General features: G+C 29.5%; 1 protein-coding gene across 2 annotated transcripts in view; it reads left to right on the forward strand.

The window, feature by feature from the left end:
- Positions 1–21,935, forward strand: part of LOC143231159 (R3H domain-containing protein 4-like) — a 45,186-nt gene that overhangs the window by 15,405 nt on the left and 7,846 nt on the right. For both annotated transcript variants that reach the window (XR_013016798.1, XM_076465818.1), the window contains exons 2-3: positions 12,836–12,969; positions 13,848–13,963. Coding sequence is in view for 1 of the 2 variants with exons in the window: in XM_076465818.1 (XP_076321933.1) it covers positions 12,836–12,969; positions 13,848–13,963 (250 nt within the window). In the remaining variant the exon portion in view is untranslated. The remainder of the gene's footprint in view (positions 1–12,835; positions 12,970–13,847; positions 13,964–21,935) is intronic.

Genomic DNA, 21,935 nt, shown 5'->3' on the forward strand with positions numbered 1-21,935 from the left:
AAGATCTATGGTACTAGCTTATTGGTTATTGTTTGTATCAAGGTTTTTAATCTTAGTTAAACACAAGGTTTATGGTATCAACTTATTGGTTATTGTCTGGTTCAAGGTTTTTAATCTTAGTTAAACACAAGATCTATGGTACTAGCTTATTGGTTATTGTTTGGTTCAAGGTTTTTAATCTTAGTTAAACACAAGATCTATGGTACTAGCTTATTGGTTATTGTTTGGTTCAAGGTTTTTAATCTTAGTTAAATACAAGATCTATGGTACTAGCTTATTGGTTATTGTTTGGTTCAAGGTTTTTAATCTTAGTTAAATACAAGGCCTATGGTACTAGCTTATTGGTTATTGTTTGGTTCAAGATTTTTAATCTTAGTTAAATACAAGGTCTATGGTACTAGCTTATTGGTTATTGTTTGGATCAAGGTTTTTAATCTTAGTTAAACACAAGATCTATGGTACTAGCTTATTGGTTATTGTTTGATTCAAGGTTTTTAATCTTAGTTAAATACAAGATCTATGGTACAAGCTTATTGGTTATTGTTTGGTTCAAGGTTTTTAATCTTAGTTAAACACAAGATCTTTGGTACTAGCTTATTGGTTATTGTTTGGTTCAAGGTTTTTAATCTTAGTTAAATACAAGATCTATGGTACTAGCTTATTGGTTATTGTTTGGTTCAAGGTTTTTAATCTTAGTTAAACACAAGATCTATGGTACTAGCTTATTGGTTATTGTTTGGTTCAAGGTTTTTAATCTTAGTTAAACACAAGGTTTATGGTATCAACTTATTGGTTATTGTTTGGTTCAAGGTTTTTAATCTTAGTTAAACACAAGATCTATGGTACTAGCTTATTGGTTATTGTTTGGTTCAAGGTTTTAATCTTAGCTAAACACAAGATCTATGGTACTAGCTTATTGGTTATTGTTTGGTGCAAGGTTTTTAATCTTAGTTAAATACAAGATCTATGGTACAAGCTTATTGGTTATTGTTTGGTTCAAGGTTTTTAATCTTAGTTAAACACAAGATCTATGGTACTAGCTTATTGGTTATTGTTTGGTTCAAGGTTTTAATCTTAGTTAAACACAAGGTTTATGGTATCAACTTATTGGTTATTGTTTGGTGCAAGGTTTTAATCTTAGTTAAATACAAGATCTATGGTACTAGCTTATTGGTTATTGTTTGGTTCAAGGTTTTAATCTTAGTTAAACACAAGGTTTATGGTATCAACTTATTGGTTATTGTCTGGTTCAAGGTTTTTAATCTTAGTTAAATACAAGATCTATGGTACTAGCTTATTGGTTATTGTTTGGTTCAAGGTTTTTAATCTTAGTTAAATACAAGATCTATGGTACTTATTGGTTATTGTTTGGTTCAAGGTTTTAATCTTAGTTAAACACAAGGTTTATGGTATCAACTTATTGGCTATTGTCTGGTTCAAGGTTTTAATCTTAGTTAAACACAAGGTTTATGGTATCAACTTATTGGTTATTGTTTGGTTCAAGGTTTTAATCTTAGTTAAATACAAGATCTATGGTACTAGCTTATTGGTTATTGTTTGGTTCAAGGTTTTAATCTTAGTTAAACACAAGATCTATGGTACTAGCTTATTGGTTATTGTTTGGTTTAAGGTTTTAATCTTAGTTAAACACAAGATCTATGGTACTAGCTTATTGGTTATTGTTTGGTTCAAGGTTTTAATCTTAGTTAAACACAAGATCTATGGTACTAGCTTATTGGTTATTGTTTGGTTCAAGGTTTTAATCTTAGTTAAACACAAGATCTATGGTACTAGCTTATTGGTTATTGTTTGGTTCAAGGTTTTAATCTTAGTTAAATACAAGATCTATGGTACTAGCTTATTGGTTATTGTTTGGTTCAAGGTTTTAATCTTAGTTAAATACAAGATCTATGGTACTAGCTTATTGGTTATTGTTTGGTTCAAGGTTTTAATCTTAGTTAAATACAAGATCTATGGTACTAGCTTATTGGTTATTGTTTGGTTCAAGATTTTTAATCTTAGTTAAATACAAGATCTATGGTACTAGCTTATTGGTTATTGTTTGTATCAAGGTTTTTAATCTTAGTTAAACACAAGGTTTATGGTATCAACTTATTGGTTATTGTCTGGTTCAAGGTTTTTAATCTTAGTTAAACACAAGATCTATGGTACTAGCTTATTGGTTATTGTTTGGTTCAAGGTTTTAATCTTAGTTAAACACAAGATCTATGGTACTAGCTTATTGGTTATTGTTTGGTTCAAGGTTTTAATCTTAGTTAAATACAAGATCTATGGTACTAGCTTATTGGTTATTGTTTGGTTCAAGGTTTTTAATCTTAGTTAAATACAAGGCCTATGGTACTAGCTTATTGGTTATTGTTTGGATCAAGGTTTTTAATCTTAGTTAAACACAAGATCTATGGTACTAGCTTATTGGTTATTGTTTGATTCAAGGTTTTAATCTTAGTTAAACACAAGGTTTATGGTATCAACTTATTGGTTATTGTTTGGTTCAAGGTTTTAATCTTAGTTAAATACAAGATCTATGGTACAAGCTTATTGGTTATTGTTTGGTTCAAGGTTTTAATCTTAGTTAAACACAAGATCTTTGGTACTAGCTTATTGGTTATTGTTTGGTTCAAGGTTTTAATCTTAGTTAAATACAAGATCTATGGTACTAGCTTATTGGTTATTGTTTGGTTCAAGGTTTTAATCTTAGTTAAACACAAGATCTATGGTACTAGCTTATTGGTTATTGTTTGGTTCAAGGTTTTAATCTTAGTTAAACACAAGGTTTATGGTATCAACTTATTGGTTATTGTTTGGTTCAAGGTTTTAATCTTAGTTAAACACAAGATCTATGGTACTAGCTTATTGGTTATTGTTTGGTTCAAGGTTTTAATCTTAGCTAAACACAAGATCTATGGTACTAGCTTATTGGTTATTGTTTGGTGCAAGGTTTTAATCTTAGTTAAATACAAGATCTATGGTACTAGCTTATTGGTTATTGTTTGGTTCAAGGTTTTAATCTTAGTTAAACACAAGATCTATGGTACTAGCTTATTGGTTATTGTTTGGTTCAAGGTTTTAATCTTAGTTAAACACAAGGTTTATGGTATCAACTTATTGGTTATTGTTTGGTGCAAGGTTTTTAATCTTAGTTAAACACAAGGTTTATGGTACTAGCTTATTGGTTATTGTTTGGTTCAAGGTTTTTAATCTTAGTTAAACACAAGATCTATGGTACTAGCTTATTGGTTATTGTTTGGTTCAAGGTTTTAATCTTAGTTAAACACAAGATCTATGGTACTAGCTTATTGGTTATTGTTTGGTTCAAGGTTTTAATCTTAGTTAAACACAAGGTTTATGGTATCAACTTATTGGTTATTGTTTGGTTCAAGGTTTTAATCTTAGTTAAATACAAGATCTATGGTACAAGCTTATTGGTTATTGTTTGGTTCAAGGTTTTTAATCTTAGTTAAACACAAGATCTATGGTACTAGCTTATTGGTTATTGTTTGGTTCAAGGTTTTTAATCTTAGTTAAACACAAGATCTATGGTACTAGCTTATTGGTTATTGTTTGGTTCAAGGTTTTTAATCTTAGTTAAATACAAGGTCTATGGTACTAGCTTATTGGTTATTGTTTGGTTCAAGGTTTTTAATCTTAGTTAAATACAAGATCTATGGTACTAGCTTATTGGTTATTGTTTGGTTCAAGGTTTTAATCTTAGTTAAACACAAGATCTATGGTACTAGCTTATTGGTTATTGTTTGGTTCAAGGTTTTAATCTTAGTTAAACACAAGATCTATGGTACTAGCTTATTGGTTATTGTTTGGTTCAAGGTTTTAATCTTAGTTAAACACAAGGTTTATGGTATCAACTTATTGGTTATTGTTTGGTGCAAGGTTTTTAATCTTAGTTAAATACAAGATCTATGGTACTTATTGGTTATTGTTTGGTTCAAGGTTTTTAATCTTAGTTAAACACAAGGTTTATGGTATCAACTTATTGGTTATTGTCTGGTTCAAGGTTTTTAATCTTAGTTAAACACAAGGTTTATGGTATCAACTTATTGGTTATTGTTTGGTTCAAGGTTTTTAATCTTAGTTAAATACAAGATCTATGGTACTAGCTTATTGGTTATTGTTTGGTTCAAGGTTTTTAATCTTAGTTAAACACAAGATCTATGGTACTAGCTTATTGGTTATTGTTTGGTTTAAGGTTTTTAATCTTAGTTAAACACAAGATCTATGGTACTAGCTTATTGGTTATTGTTTGGTTCAAGGTTTTTAATCTTAGTTAAACACAAGATCTATGGTACTAGCTTATTGGTTATTGTTTGGTTCAAGGTTTTTAATCTTAGTTAAACACAAGATCTATGGTACTAGCTTATTGGTTATTGTTTGGTTCAAGGTTTTTAATCTTAGTTAAATACAAGATCTATGGTACTAGCTTATTGGTTATTGTTTGGTTCAAGATTTTTAATCTTAGTTAAATACAAGGTCTATGGTACTAGCTTATTGGTTATTGTTTGGTTCAAGGTTTTTAATCTTAGTTAAATACAAGATCTATGGTACTAGCTTATTGGTTATTGTTTGTTTCAAGGTTTTTAATCTTAGTTAAACACAAGGTTTATGGTATCAACTTATTGGTTATTGTCTGGTTCAAGGTTTTTAATCTTAGTTAAACACAAGATCTATGGTACTAGCTTATTGGTTATTGTTTGGTTCAAGGTTTTTAATCTTAAACACAAGATCTATGGTACTAGCTTATTGGTTATTGTTTGGTTCAAGGTTTTTAATCTTAGTTAAATACAAGATCTATGGTACTAGCTTATTGGTTATTGTTTGGTTCAAGGTTTTTAATCTTAGTTAAATACAAGGCCTATGGTACTAGCTTATTGGTTATTGTTTGTTTCAAGATTTTTAATCTTAGTTAAATACAAGGTCTATGGTACTAGCTTATTGGTTATTGTTTGGTTCAAGGTTTTTAATCTTAGTTAAATACAAGGTCTATGGTACTAGCTTATTGGTTATTGTTTGGTTCAACGTTTTTAATCTTAGTTAAATACAAGGTCTATGGTACTAGCTTATTGGTTATTGTTTGGTTCAAGGTTTTTAATCTTAGTTAAATACAAGATCTATGGTACTAGCTTATTGGTTATTGTTTGGTTCAAGGTTTTTAATCTTAGTTAAACACAAGATCTATGGTACTAGCTTATTGGTTATTGTTTGGTTCAAGGTTTTTAATCTTAGTTAAACACAAGATCTATGGTACTAGCTTATTGGTTATTGTTTGGTTCAAGGTTTTTAATCTTAGTTAAACACAAGGTTTATGGTATCAACTTATTGGTTATTGTTTGGTGCAAGGTTTTAATCTTAGTTAAACACAAGATCTATGGTACTAGCTTATTGGTTATTGTTTGGTTCAAGGTTTTTAATCTTAGTTAAACACAAGGTTTATGGTATCAACTTATTGGTTATTGTTTGGTGCAAGGTTTTTAATCTTAGTTAAATACAAGATCTATGGTACTAGCTTATTGGTTATTGTTTGGTTCAAGGTTTTTAATCTTAGTTAAACACAAGGTTTATGGTATCAACTTATTGGTTATTGTCTGGTTCAAGGTTTTAATCTTAGTTAAACACAAGGTTTATGGTACTAGCTTATTGGTTATTGTTTGGTTCAAGGTTTTAATCTTAGTTAAACACAAGATCTATGGTACTAGCTTATTGGTTATTGTTTGGTTCAAGGTTTTAATCTTAGTTAAACACAAGGTTTATGGTATCAACTTATTGGTTATTGTTTGGTTCAAGGTTTTAATCTTAGTTAAATACAAGATCTATGGTACAAGCTTATTGGTTATTGTTTGGTTCAAGGTTTTAATCTTAGTTAAACACAAGATCTATGGTACTAGCTTATTGGTTATTGTTTGGTTCAAGGTTTTAATCTTAGTTAAACACAAGATCTATGGTACTAGCTTATTGGTTATTGTTTGGTTCAAGGTTTTAATCTTAGTTAAATACAAGATCTATGGTACTAGCTTATTGGTTATTGTTTGGTTCAGGGTTTTTAATCTTAGTTAAATACAAGGCCTATGGTACTAGCTTATTGGTTATTGTTTGGTTCAAGATTTTTAATCTTAGTTAAATACAAGGTGTATGGTACTAGCTTATTGGTTATTGTTTGGTTCAAGGTTTTTAATCTTAGTTAAACACAAGGTTTATGGTATCAACTTATTGGTTATTGTTTGGTGCAAGGTTTTTAATCTTAGTTAAATACAAGATCTATGGTACTTATTGGTTATTGTTTGGTTCAAGGTTTTAATCTTAGTTAAACACAAGGTTTATGGTATCAACTTATTGGTTATTGTCTGGTTCAAGGTTTTTAATCTTAGTTAAACACAAGGTTTATGGTATCAACTTATTGGTTATTGTTTGGTTCAAGGTTTTTAATCTTAGTTAAATACAAGATCTATGGTACTAGCTTATTGGTTATTGTTTGGTTCAAGGTTTTTAATCTTAGTTAAACACAAGATCTATGGTACTAACTTATTGGTTATTGTTTGGTTTAAGGTTTTTAATCTTAGTTAAACACAAGATCTATGGTCTTAGCTTATTGGTTATTGTTTGGTTCAAGGTTTTTAATCTTAGTTAAACACAAGATCTATGGTACTAGCTTATTGGTTATTGTTTGGTTCAAGGTTTTAATCTTAGTTAAATACAAGATCTATGGTACTAGCTTATTGGTTATTGTTTGGTTCAAGGTTTTAATCTTAGTTAAATACAAGGATCTATGGTACTAGCTTATTGGTTATTGTTTGGTTCAAGGTTTTAATCTTAGTTAAACACAAGGTTTATGGTATCAACTTATTGGTTATTGTTTGGTTCAAGGTTTTAATCTTAGTTAAACACAAGATCTATGGTACTAGCTTATTGGTTATTGTTTGGTGCAAGGTTTTTAATCTTAGTTAAATACAAGATCTATGGTACTAGCTTATTGGTTATTGTTTGGTTCAAGGTTTTAATCTTAGTTAAACACAAGATCTATGGTACTAGCTTATTGGTTATTGTTTGGTTCAAGGTTTTTAATCTTAGTTAAACACAAGGTTTATGGTATCAACTTATTGGTTATTGTTTGGTTCAAGGTTTTTAATCTTAGTTAAATACAAGATCTATGGTACTAGCTTATTGGTTATTGTTTGGTTCAAGGTTTTTAATCTTAGTTAAACACAAGATCTATGGTACTAGCTTATTGGTTATTGTTTGGTTCAAGGTTTTAATCTTAGTTAAACACAAGGTTTATGGTATCAACTTATTGGTTATTGTTTGGTTCAAGGTTTTAATTCTTAGTTAAATACAAGATCTATGGTACAAGCTTATTGGTTATTGTTTGGTTCAAGGTTTTTAATCTTAGTTAAATACAAGGTCTATGGTACTAGCTTATTGGTTATTGTTTGGTTCAAGGTTTTTAATCTTAGTTAAATACAAGATCTATGGTACTAGCTTATTGGTTATTGTTTGGTTCAAGATTTTTAATCTTAGTTAAATACAAGATCTATGGTACTAGCTTATTGGTTATTGTTTGGTTCAAGGTTTTTAATCTTAGTTAAATACAAGATCTATGGTACTAGCTTATTGGTTATTGTTTGTTTCAAGGTTTTTAATCTTAGTTAAACACAAGGTTTATGGTATCAACTTATTGGTTATTGTCTGGTTCAAGGTTTTTAATCTTAGTTAAACACAAGATCTATGGTACTAGCTTATTGGTTATTGTTTGGTTCAAGGTTTTTAATCTTAGTTAAACACAAGATCTATGGTACTAGCTTATTGGTTATTGTTTGGTTCAAGGTTTTTAATCTTAGTTAAATACAAGATCTATGGTACTAGCTTATTGGTTATTGTTTGGTTCAAGGTTTTTAATCTTAATTAAACACAAGGTTTATGGTATCAACTTATTGGTTATTGTCTGGTTCAAGGTTTTTAATCTTAGTTAAACACAAGGTTTATGGTATCAACTTATTGGTTATTGTTTGGTTCAAGGTTTTTAATCTTAGTTAAATACAAGGTTTATGGTACTAGCTTATTGGTTATTGTTTGGTTCAAGGTTTTTAATCTTAGTTAAACACAAGATCTATGGTACTAGCTTATTGGTTATTGTTTGGTTTAAGGTTTTAATCTTAGTTAAACACAAGATCTATGGTACTAGCTTATTGGTTATTGTTTGGTTCAAGGTTTTTAATCTTAGTTAAACACAAGATCTATGGTACTAGCTTATTGGTTATTGTTTGGTTCAAGGTTTTTAATCTTAGTTAAACACAAGATCTATGGTACTAGCTTATTGGTTATTGTTTGGTTCAAGGTTTTTAATCTTAGTTAAATGCAAGATCTATAGTACTAGCTTATTGGTTATTGTTTGGTTCAAGGTTTTTAATCTTAGTTAAACACAAGATCTATGGTACTAGCTTATTGGTTATTGTTTGGTTCAAGGTTTTAATCTTAGTTAAACACAAGATCTATGGTACTAGCTTATTGGTTATTGTTTGGTTCAAGGTTTTAATCTTAGTTAAACACAAGATCTATGGTACTAGCTTATTGGTTATTGTTTGGTTCAAGGTTTTAATCTTAGTTAAATACAAGATCTATGGTACTAGCTTATTGGTTATTGTTTGGTTCAAGGTTTTTAATCTTAGTTAAACACAAGGTTTATGGTATCAACTTATTGGTTATTGTTTGGTTTAAGGTTTTTAATCTTAGTTAATTACAAGATCTATGGTACTAGCTTATTGGTTATTGTTTGGTTCAAGGTTTTTAATCTTAGTTAAACACAAGATCTATGGTACTAGCTTATTGGTTATTGTTTGGTTCAAGGTTTTTAATCTTAGTTAAATACAAGATCTATGGTACTAGCTTATTGGTTATTGTTTGGTTCAAGGTTTTTAATCTTAGTTAAACACAAGATCTATGGTACTAGCTTATTGGTTATTGTTTGGTTCAAGGTTTTTAATCTTAGTTAAATACAAGATCTATGGTACTAGCTTATTGGTTATTGTTTGGTTCAGGGTTTTTAATCTTAGTTAAATACAAGGCCTATGGTACTAGCTTATTGGTTATTGTTTGATTCAAGATTTTTAATCTTAGTTAAATACAAGGTGTATGGTACTAGCTTATTGGTTATTGTTTGATTCAAGATTTTTAATCTTAGTTAAATACAAGGTGTATGGTACTAGCTTATTGGTTATTGTTTGGTTCAAGGTTTTTAATCTTAGTTAAATACAAGATCTATGGTACTAGCTTATTGGTTATTGTTTGGTTCAGGGTTTTTAATCTTAGTTAAATACAAGGCCTATGGTACTAGCTTATTGGTTATTGTTTGGTTCAAGGTTTTTAATCTTAGTTAAACACAAGGTTTATGGTATCAACTTATTGGTTATTGTTTGGTGCAAGGTTTTTAATCTTAGTTAAATACAAGATCTATGGTACTTATTGGTTATTGTTTGGTTCAAGGTTTTTAATCTTAAACACAAGGTTTATGGTATCAACTTATTGGTTATTGTCTGGTTCAAGGTTTTTAATCTTAGTTAAACACAAGGTTTATGGTATCAACTTATTGGTTATTGTTTGGTTCAAGGTTTTTAATCTTAGTTAAACACAAGATCTATGGTACTAGCTTATTGGTTATTGTTTGGTTCAAGGTTTTTAATCTTAGTTAAATACAAGATCTATGGTACTAGCTTATTGGTTATTGTTTGGTTCAAGGTTTTTAATCTTAGTTAAACACAAGATCTATGGTACTAGCTTATTGGTTATTGTTTGGTTCAAGGTTTTTAATCTTAGTTAAATACAAGATCTATGGTACTAGCTTATTGGTTATTGTTTGGTTCAGGGTTTTTAATCTTAGTTAAATACAAGGCCTATGGTACTAGCTTATTGGTTATTGTTTGATTCAAGATATTTAATCTTAGTTAAATACAAGGTGTATGGTACTAGCTTATTGGTTATTGTTTGGTTCAAGGTTTTAATCTTAGTTAAATACAAGATCTATGGTACTAGCTTATTGGTTATTGTTTGGTTCAGGGTTTTAATCTTAGTTAAACACAAGATCTATGGTACTAGCTTATTGGTTATTGTTTGGTTCAAGGTTTTAATCTTAGTTAAATACAAGATCTATGGTACTAGCTTATTGGTTATTGTTTGGTTCAAGGTTTTAATCTTAGTTAAACACAAGATCTATGGTACTAGCTTATTGGTTATTGTTTGGTTCAAGGTTTTTAATCTTAGTTAAATACAAGATCTATGGTACTAGCTTATTGGTTATTGTTTGGTTCAGGGTTTTTAATCTTAGTTAAATACAAGGCCTATGGTACTAGCTTATTGGTTATTGTTTGATTCAAGATTTTTAATCTTAGTTAAATACAAGGTGTATGGTACTAGCTTATTGGTTATTGTTTGGTTCAAGGTTTTTAATCTTAGTTAAATACAAGATCTATGGTACTAGCTTATTGGTTATTGTTTGGTTCAAGGTTTTTAATCTTAGTTAAACACAAGATCTATGGTACTATCTTATTGGTTATTGTTTGGTTCAAGGTTTTAATCTTAGTTAAACACAAGGTTTATGGTATCAACTTATTGGTTATTGTTTGGTTCAAGGTTTTTAATCTTAGTTAAACACAAGATCTATGGTACTAGCTTATTGGTTATTGTTTGGTTCAAGGTTTTTAATCTTAGCTAAACACAAGATCTATGGTACTAGCTTATTGGTTATTGTTTGGTTCAAGGTTTTAATCTTAGTTAAATACAAGATCTATGGTACTAGCTTATTGGTTATTGTTTGGTTCAAGGTTTTAATCTTAGTTAAACACAAGATCTATGGTACTAGCTTATTGGTTATTGTTTGGTTCAAGGTTTTAATCTTAGTTAAATACAAGATCTATGGTACAAGCTTATTGGTTATTGTTTGGTTCAAGGTTTTAATCTTAGTTAAACACAAGGTTTATGGTATCAACTTATTGGTTATTGTTTGGTTCAAGGTTTTAATCTTAGTTAAATACAAGATCTATGGTACTAGCTTATTGGTTATTGTTTGGTTCAAGGTTTTTTAATCTTAGTTAAACACAAGATCTATGGTACTAGCTTATTGGTTATTGTTTGGTTCAAGGTTTTAATCTTAGTTAAACACAAGATCTATGGTACTAGCTTATTGGTTATTGTTTGGTTCAAGGTTTTAATCTTAGTTAAACACAAGATCTATGGTACTAGCTTATTGGTTATTGTTTGGTTCAAGGTTTTAATCTTAGTTAAATACAAGATCTATGGTACTAGCTTATTGGTTATTGTTTGGTTCAAGGTTTTTAATCTTAGTTAAACACAAGATCTATGGTACTAGCTTATTGGTTATTGTTTGGTTCAAGGTTTTTAATCTTAGTTAAACACAAGGTTTATGGTATCAACTTATTGGTTATTGTTTGGTTCAAGGTTTTTAATCTTAGTTAAACACAAGATCTATGGTACTAGCTTATTGGTTATTGTTTGGTTCAAGGTTTTTAATCTTAGTTAAACACAAGATCTATGGTACTAGCTTATTGGTTATTGTTTGGTGCAAGGTTTTTAATCTTAGTTAAATACAAGATCTATGGTACTAGCTTATTGGTTATTGTTTGGTTCAAGGTTTTTAATCTTAGTTAAACACAAGGTTTATGGTATCAACTTATTGGTTATTGTTTGGTTCAAGGTTTTTAATCTTAGTTAAATACAAGATCTATGGTACTAGCTTATTGGTTATTGTTTGGTTCAAGGTTTTTAATCTTAGTTAAACACAAGGTTTATGGTACTAGCTTATTGGTTATTGTTTGGTTCAAGGTTTTAATCTTAGTTAAACACAAGATCTATGGTACTAGCTTATTGGTTATTGTTTGGTTCAAGGTTTTAATCTTAGTTAAACACAAGATCTATGGTACTAGCTTATTGGTTATTGTTTGGTTCAAGGTTTTAATCTTAGTTAAACACAAGGTTTATGGTATCAACTTATTGGTTATTGTTTGGTTCAAGGTTTTAATCTTAGTTAAATACAAGATCTATGGTACTAGCTTATTGGTTATTGTTTGGTTCAAGGTTTTAATCTTAGTTAAACACAAGGTTTATGGTATCAACTTATTGGTTATTGTTTGGTTCAAGGTTTTTAATCTTAGTTAAATACAAGGTTTATGGTACTAGCTTATTGGTTATTGTTTGGTTCAAGGTTTTTAATCTTAGTTAAACACAAGATCTATGGTACTAGCTTATTGGTTATTGTTTGGTTCAAGGTTTTTAATCTTAGTTAAATACAAGATCTATGGTACTAGCTTATTGGTTATTGTTTGGTTCAAGGTTTTTAATCTTAGTTAAATACAAGATCTATGGTACTAGCTTATTGGTTATTGTTTGGTTCAAGGTTTTAATCTTAGTTAAATACAAGATCTATGGTACTAGCTTATTGTTTATTGTTTGGTTCAAGGTTTTTAATCTTAGTTAAACACAAGGTCTATGGTACTAGCTTATTGGTTATTGTTTGGTTCAAGGTTTTTAATCTTAGTTAAATACAAGGTCTATGGTACTAGCTTATTGGTTATTGTCTGGTTCAAGGTTTTTAATCTTTAATTGACTACAGAATTTTTTAGTACCGACTTGTTAAGATTTGTATGTTTTAACACAACACAGAATTATTATGATAAATATTTGTCAGTGTTAGTTTGATGATAATGTTATGTTTTCAAATACAGTGTTTCCATAAGTAAATCTTCAGAATTCATCTTATAAGGCTGAGTTGATTTTCACTGCTGTTTACTTGTTTTTACAGAATACCTGAGAATACTGTGCATGATGAACAAGTTCACCGTAGACAAAGAAAGATCAAGCACAGGAATCCTGTTAGGCCTGAGGTTTCTGGCATCAGAGTTCGAAATGGGAAACGTTTCAAACATGGAGAAACAAGTATTTTAACACTTGTGTATATATGTTAGACTTTAATATTAAAATTAATCTACTTGGTTTTAATGCTGGTATACATCTGTTAGACTTTATTATTGAAATAAATTTACTTGATGTTAACATTGGTATATATCTGTTAGACTTTATTATTAAAATAAATTTACTTGATGTTAACACTGGTATATATCTGTTAGACTTTATTATTAAAATAAATTTACTTGATGTTAACACTGGTATATATCTGTTAGACTTTATTGTTAAAATAAATTTACTTGATGTTAACACTGGTATATATCTGTTAGACTATTATTAAAATAAATTTACTTGATGTTAACACTGGTATACATCTGTTAGACTTTATTATTAAAATAAATTTACTTGATGTTAACACTGGTATACATCTGTTAGACTTTATTATTAAAATAAATTTACTTGATGTTAACACTGGTATACATCTGTTAGACTTTATTATTAAAATAAATTTACTTGATGTTAACACTGGTATACATCTGTTAGACTTTATTATTAAAATAAATTTACTTGATGTTAACACTGGTATACATCTGTTAGACTTTATTATTAAAATAAATTTACTTGATGTTAACACTGGTATACATCTGTTAGACTTTATTATTAAAATAAATTTACTTGATGTTAACACTGGTATACATCTGTTAGACTTTATTATTAAAATTAATCTACTTGGTTTTAAAGTCTGTTAGACTTTACTATTAAAATAAATTTACGTGGTCTTAACACTGGTATATATCTGTTAGACTTTACTATTAAAATTAATGTACTTGGTTTTAACACTGGTATACATCTGTTAGATTTGAAATTAATCGACTTGGTCTTTCGCTATTTACATATATCTGATATAGCTGGTTTGCTGAAACCTGTAGATGATGAAGACATCGAAGAATTGAATATCTATGATTTTATTCCCAAGACGATGTCAGTTTTCTCTCTGTTGTTACAGGAGAGAGAAAAAATGAAGGTAAAGAACTTTTCAACATTATCACTAATGTGTTAAATCAGAACTAACCCTACTTGGATATGATATCACTTGTGTTAAGTCAAGAGTAAGTCTACTTATATATGACTAACATGAATATATTTAATATGAAAGTGGAACACTAATGTTTTTATCCTATACTTATATATGACTAACATGAGTATAATTAATATGAAAGTGGAACACTAATGTTTTTATCCTATACTTATATATGACTAACATGAGTATAATTAATATGAAAGTGGAACATTAATGTTATTATCCTGTACTTATATATGACTAACATGAGTATAATTAATATGAAAGTGGAACACTAATGTTATTACCCTGTACTTATATATGACTAACATGAGTATAATTAATATGAAAGTGGAACACTAATGTTATTACCCTATACTTATATATGACTAACATGAGTATAATTAATATGAAAGTGGAACATTAATGTTATTACCCTATACTTATATATGACTAACATGAGTATAATTAATATGAAAGTGGAACATTAATGTTATTACCCTATACTTATATATGACTAACATGAGTATAATTAATATGAAAGTGGAACATTAATGTTATTATCCTATACTTATATATGACTAACATGAGTATAATTAATATGAAAGTGGAACACTAATGTTATTATCCTATACTTATATATGACTAACATGAGTATAATTAATATGAAAGTGGAACATTAATGTTATTATCCTATACTTATATATGACTAACATGAGTATAATTAATATGAAAGTGGAACACTAATGTTATTACCCTAGCACTTTCAAATGATGGATCTTTCTTCTTCAGGGCAAAGTATTCATGGTATAGGATTTTATATTAAGACTTTGAATCTGTCTGGTTTTGATAATTCTGAATGTGTTATTACATCAATATGTGAAATAATTCTACAGTTGTACTAAGGTTCAAAACATACATTGTTTAGTCAGTCCTGAGTAACTAGGAAGTTCATGGGTCAACTAGAATATCCAAACAATAATGTTACTGGCCCAACAGGGCAAACTGTAGTTTTAAGCTGGGTTATTCCATGTAAAAATATCCAGATTTTGGAAAATTTTCCAGGTGACCCCCTCAGAATGCCTTAAAAAAAATTCACATATTCTCATCTACCCATATAATGAGAAATTACCAAAGATTAGATCAATATCTCTAATAGTTTCTGATTTACAGCTCTGTAAAGTTTAGTTAATTTTTTTTTTATTTTTCGTGAATTCATTTTCGAGCAACTTTGGCTGCTTAAAGCTGCAAGGGTAATGGTGGTAGAAGGCTTAAATTTGCAACATTGACTAAATTAATATTACAAAATTCAAAAATGATCTCAAACCAAGTTTATCTCTCTTAGGATTTTCATTGTGAAGCTGTAAAATTACCTGAAAACCCAAAATCGTAAAACATATTGGTTTATTTAATAAGCCATAGCTCTAAAACTTAATATGATACAAAGATGAATTGTTTTTTCAAATTTCCTATAACATATGTGTTGATAAATCAGCAATTGTTATACTTAAAAGTCTGTTAGATCTACTGTAAAAAAATGTATCTGCATGCAACTTTTTATAATTTAGCTAAAAATAGCCCAACTTCAGGCCACAGTTTGACCATGTCACCAGTTATACAGCCTTTTCAGATTTTTACCATATATTCTTACATTTCTGAATATGATCTACAAAAAACATCAGGATGGTGTTCAACCTACTTTTTGAGTTATAATTTTTTAAAGTATCCTCTGACCACATGTTGTTTACTTGAAAAAAAAATTCAGTTCAGGTGTGTTACTGTGTGCAAATATATCCAGACAATTTTGAAAAAAATGATGAATCCCATTGAAATACTCTAATCAGCCTTTACCATATATTCTTACATTTCTGAACATGATCTTAAGATATCAGTGTTGTTACCATGTGTGTTCCATCAGAATGTCTGAAATACGACACAGTAGTTGTTCATGCTTTCATTATCACAGTACTGAGCCATGCTGAAAAGAAATATTCAAACACAGAAAAGATCATTTATTTCAGTGATGGTGCAGCTTCACAATACAATAATTTTAAAATCTTTTAAATCCTTGCTACCATTTTGAAGATTATCAGTTGTCTGCTGAATGGCATTTTTTTGCCACCAGTCATTTGAAAAGTCCATGTGATGGAATTCGGGGTATGGTGAAGAGGCTGGTGGCTCATGCAAGCCTTCAGTTGCCTATAAATAATAAAATTTTAAGTGTCTCTGATATGTACCATTGGGCAAAGGACCACATTCAGGGCATTCAGTTCTTTCTTGTCAATCAGTAATCAGTCCTGCAGAATTGTGTAAAGTTTGATCTACTTGAGCACTTTGAAAATGTAAAACTGTGACAGGTATGAGGTCACATCATAGTTTTATTCCCCACTCTACCAACAAATTGTGTATGAGAAGGTGATGATGTGTACACAGTTGTAACTGTTGGTAGTAGCAGTGAAAGTGATGCTACAGCAGCTCAAATAGGGTCTAATGATAACAATGACAATTATCAGCCAGGGAAATATGTGGCATACATATATGATCATGAATGGTATGTGGGAAACATAACAGATAGATCAGATGAACATTCAGATGTGTTGGTGTAATTTATGAAGAAATCAAGAAGCGAACTGTTCTCATGGCCTGCAAGGTCACGTAAAGATGAAAGTTGGATTTCTTTCCAACATATTCTTTGTCTGACAGGTGCACCTACCATGCAAGGCAGTAGTGCTCACCACTATGTTCTAAGTCAAAGTAATCTTAACATAATCAAACTCGAAGTTTAGAAATTTATTCAAGCTGTCTGAACAAAGTAATGTTTATTTGATGTTGTTTATGGCTAATTTATCACCAAAGCAGTTTTTGAAACATTTTATTGTCTCGATTATTGCAGTTTGGTGTAACTATAATCTTTCTCGGTTATCCCCTGTTATAGCACTGTGTCTGATTTACTTTTGTATTTATTATATTATGAATGTAATATATTATAATTTATTATAATATGAACTCAGCCATATCTGCATAATTGTAATGCATACACAATATATTTGCATTGCCATGTGATCTAACTAGTTATGTCAATAAACTTGTTCAGAAATGAATTAATTCTTTCTTGTTTCTTACAACTTCATTATTTAACATTGTGAAAGGCTGGTTAGAATATTTCAGTGGGATTCATAACGTTCTGACAGGTATTTTTTTCAAAATTCTCTGGATATGTTTGCACACAGTAACACAACTGAACTGAATTTTTTTTTTCAAGTAAACAACATGTAGTCAGAGGATACTTTAAAAACTTGTAACTCAAAAAGTAGGTTGAACACTATCCTGATTTTTTTTTGTAGATCATATTCAGAGATGTAAGAACATATGGTAAAAATCTGAAAAGGCTGAATAACTGGTGACATGGTCAAACTGTGGCCTGAAGTAGGGCTATTTTTAGCTAAATCATAAAAAGTTGCATGCAGCTACATTTTTTACAGTAGATCTAACAGACTTTTAATTATAACAATTTCTGATTTATCAACACATATGTTATAGGAAATTTGAAAAAAACAATTCATCTTTGTATCATATTAAGTCTTAGAGCTATAGCTTATTACACAAACCAATGTTTTATACAATTTTGGGTTTTCAGGTGATTTTACAGCCTCACTATGAAAATCCTAAGAGATAAACTTGGTTTGAGACCATTTTGAATTCTGTGGGATTAATCCAGTCAGTGTAGCAAATTTCAGTTTTACCACTGTTACTTTTGCAGCTTTAAGCAGCCAGTGTTGCCCAAAATGAATTTGCCAAAAAATAAAAATAAAAATCTAAATTTTACAGGGCTGTAAATTAGAAACTATTAGAGATATTGATCTGATCTTTGGCAGTTGTTCATTATATGGGTAGATGAGCACATGTGAATTTTGTCAAGGCATTCTGTGGGGGTCATCTACAGCCCCCTGGATGATTTGACATGGAATGACCCAGCATCTTTCCTGATTTATCTTGTTACCAAATATGTATTTTTATAGTTATGTGTTGATCCACAGTGTCTTATTTAATTTCTCAAATAAAGTCTTTAGTTTTCTAGAGATCCCTGATCTATTTATAAATATTGTGGGATACCTCTATAAGGTCTGAAATAAACAGGTGGTTCTCTAATATGTGAATAGCAAGATCAAACAAAGTATGATGAATGTTGATATCTGAAGGGAGGAACACCTCACCTTTTGGTCAGAATTAAAATTCACATATATATATGCGTGTGTTTTTATCTGGATAATTCTATCAGCACAGGTCAAAGGCCATGTCCAGAGATGCCAACCATTACGATTTGAGCGTAATCATTACAATTTTGGTGTATACACTATGACTAGATGCTCATACAGACAAATATTACGACTTGTTGCAACTCCTAAATTATTATATATTATATAGGCCTATACAATAAAGTGATAAATTGTTCCCCCAGGGCTTGAAAGGGGTGAAAAGAAAATTTCGAGGGAGATACAACTAAATTTTGATGATAAATAAAAGACATAGTCCAAATGGCTACTTGCAATAATCATGTTTGTGCTTGAAGTAATAAAAAATATTTGTATCTCCGACATCCACCAATAGTTTGAGTGTGGTGCTTCTCCATACTGGGTATGTGGGGCAATCCATATTTACATAATCAGTGCTTGTCAGCCAATCAGCACTCACTTAGATGGGTAGTTCTTATTTTCTAATCAGCATAGAAACACCAATGCGATCGTTCATAAGATGGAAAAAAAGAAGCCTCATTCACCAGATTGCCTTGTTTTGGCAAATCTAAAAGGACTAAAACTGTGAATCAAAAATTTAGAAAAGAGTATAGTGCAAAATATCTGGTCATTGCATCAAAAGACAGTGACAGTCATGTGTTTTGTTCAGTTTGTCATATTGATTTTTCTGTGGTGCATGGTGGGATAAACGATTGTTCCAGACATAAAAAATCAGCATTTCACCAACAAAAGGCTGAGGCGAAGACAAAAACAATGCAGATAACGACGTTTACGAGTAAGAATTCAGAATATGAAACCATAAATGCAGAAGTGATGTTCATGCAATTTGTCATTGCTCACAATTTACCCATAGCTGTAGTTAATATGCAGGACATCTATTCAGAAAAATGTTCCCAGACTCTGATATAGTGAAAACATGTTGCTGTGCTAGAACCAAAACTACAGCCGTTGTACAAATGTTGGGTTGTGAAGATGACAAAATTATTTCAAGCATACCTACTAACAGTGTTTACAGTTTAGCCACAGAAACTGAATATATATATTCAGGCTATATATATATATATGTCTGAATACAGACATGGATGACTCAAAACTGTGTCCAGTCATAAATGAGCAATCTATAGCAGTAATAAATAATAATAATTATAATAACAATATAATAATAAACAGCTTAGAGACATTGGTCAGGCCTAGTAGCCACAAATGATAAAGGGCTCTGTCTACAATCATTATGCTCAGTCATTTGAAATAGTTGGCATCTCAGCATGTTGTCATGGCATTTGATAACTTGCATTTGAATGTGGATTGTAAGCTAAATTTTAGTATACATTAATTAATTTATACATTAATTAATAACTTAATTTAAAAGTTAATATTAAAAAAAACACCATCTAAACATCAATTTTAGTGAATCATGTAATTTGTTGAATGCAGCACTGGTTCAAATTAAATTTTTGTATTGTTAAAATATAAGGCTATAGTTTCATACAAATTAAGAACTCAAATTATTGATATTCTCAAGCTTGAATTATATATTAAGAACTGCCCATATTTTATATTTGCCAAGATATCACTGTGTTTACTGAATCAAACACAGTGGCACCATCCACTCCTTTCAATTTTGGAAACACTTCCTTACATTCAACAACTTCTGTCTCTGTGATGTGAATAACAAATCAAAAGCTCAGAATGTCCTCCTAGTGGCTTTTGCACCATTTCAAAGTGTTAGGGTGTAAATTTTGTTCTTTTGATACATTTCATGTGGTAAAATGTTAGTGAGCTCAAAATTTGATATATTTTTTAGACCCAAACACAGTTTAGCTATTAATCTTGATAAATTATAGTAGAATTCTGTGGTATTCATTTAGTAATTTATGATTTTTTGTTATTTCAAATATTTATATAAAACCTAAAAAGATAGTTTGTTTTACATCTTTCATGTGTGAAATTTGATAAGGCTTAGCAACATATGAGAGCAGTACATTAGTATAAAGTTCATAACTAGAAGAAATAATTATTTGTTATATTTTTTATTTACTGTTTGTGTTTTAAGAAACATAATTAACTCCTTCGGAATAGGGTTCAAAGACCATGTCATTGTGTTTACTGAATTCCATTCAAAAGTTTATTGAAGTAATATTTTATGAATTTATGTCAATAAGTTTGGAATCAAATTGTAGATTATAATTTAAACTTTAATATTATATACGAGTTAATTTCTTAAAATAAATATTAAAAGAACATGCCTTTAATATAAATTTTAGTGAGTTACCTGGTTTGTTGAATGTAGCAGTGTTTTAAAATTAGATGTTTGTGATGTTAAGATACTAAGTCTATAGTTTTGTACAAACTAGGAACTCAGATTACTAGTATTATCAGCTAGAATATAAAATTAGAACCTAATATATTTTTATTTTGTTGATATATGGCTTATGTACTGAATCATACATAGTGGCCTCCTTTCAACTCTTTCCATTTTTTAAACAGTCCCTTATATATACTTACTTCAATATATGGCATGTGAATAACCAATTAATCAACAGCTTAGAATGTCCCTAGATAGTTTCTCTGCCATTTTTATCTTTCAAAATACAACACTACTCTCTCAATCCAAGGTTTCAATGAGGTAAGTATTGTTTGTTTTTAGTCTGCTTGAGGTTTCATATTTTTTAAAATCCAAATAAATGTTAGTCACTAAGTTTAATAAATTATAGTGGAATTCTGTGGTATCATTGTAGTTATTTATGATTTTTTGGTTATTCTACTGCATATATAAAACTTTAAAATGTTTCATATCCTCCATGTGCATAATATTAAAAGGCTTAGCAATCTATATCCAACAGCATCTGAGTACAAAGGTTGTAGTGAGAAAAGATAATTGTTTGTTTTACTTCTTGATTTATTGTCCTCTATTTTAAGAGAAAAGTTTAATAATTTGTTTCTAAATAGTAATAATCTATATACAATATATATTTACAAATATATTACAAAATACTAGTTTACTAAAACACAGGGAAAACTAAAGGTCAGTTTTATATATCACTAGATACATGAGCACATGTGAACCGTGTAAGGACAGATTATGTAATGTTATAAAGTATGAAAAGAAGATCGGGTATAGTAAAAAATAAATATATATGTTTATATATAGTGTTATGAGACATTAGCTACATAGACTAAACATTTGTATTTTTGTGTTATAATATGTAGTAATTCTAGCATGAGAAAAGTATAACTTTCCTGATTTCCTTTATATATTTATTTTTATGGCAGTTGCAAGGTTGGTCAAATGACATACCCAGTGTAGTTAGAGCAGTGGTTCTTAACCTTGTTGGAGGTACTGAACCCCGGAAGTTTTGTACTTGCATTCACTGAACCTTTCTTAATTGAAAAAATGAAATATGATTTTTTCAAATTCAAAACATTAGTAGATATCTTATTGGTGCACAAAATAAACCATGCTTCAGTTGCACACAATATCACTGTGTTCAAAGAACAAAAACCAACAAAACATGAATTTCACACAAAAACATAACTCAATGAATATTTACTGCAAATCAATGTGATTTTTGCTGTTGAGACAAGTTCAGAAATGCACAGCTGCACCTTGGCAAGTACCACTCTCATGTCATTTTCACAACAAAGTCTGTTCCTTTTCTTCGTTTTTATGTCTACCATCCTCG

This window comes from Tachypleus tridentatus, chromosome 1 (genome assembly GCF_004210375.1).
Source record: "Tachypleus tridentatus isolate NWPU-2018 chromosome 1, ASM421037v1, whole genome shotgun sequence".
Classification (NCBI taxonomy): domain Eukaryota; kingdom Metazoa; phylum Arthropoda; class Merostomata; order Xiphosura; family Limulidae; genus Tachypleus; species Tachypleus tridentatus.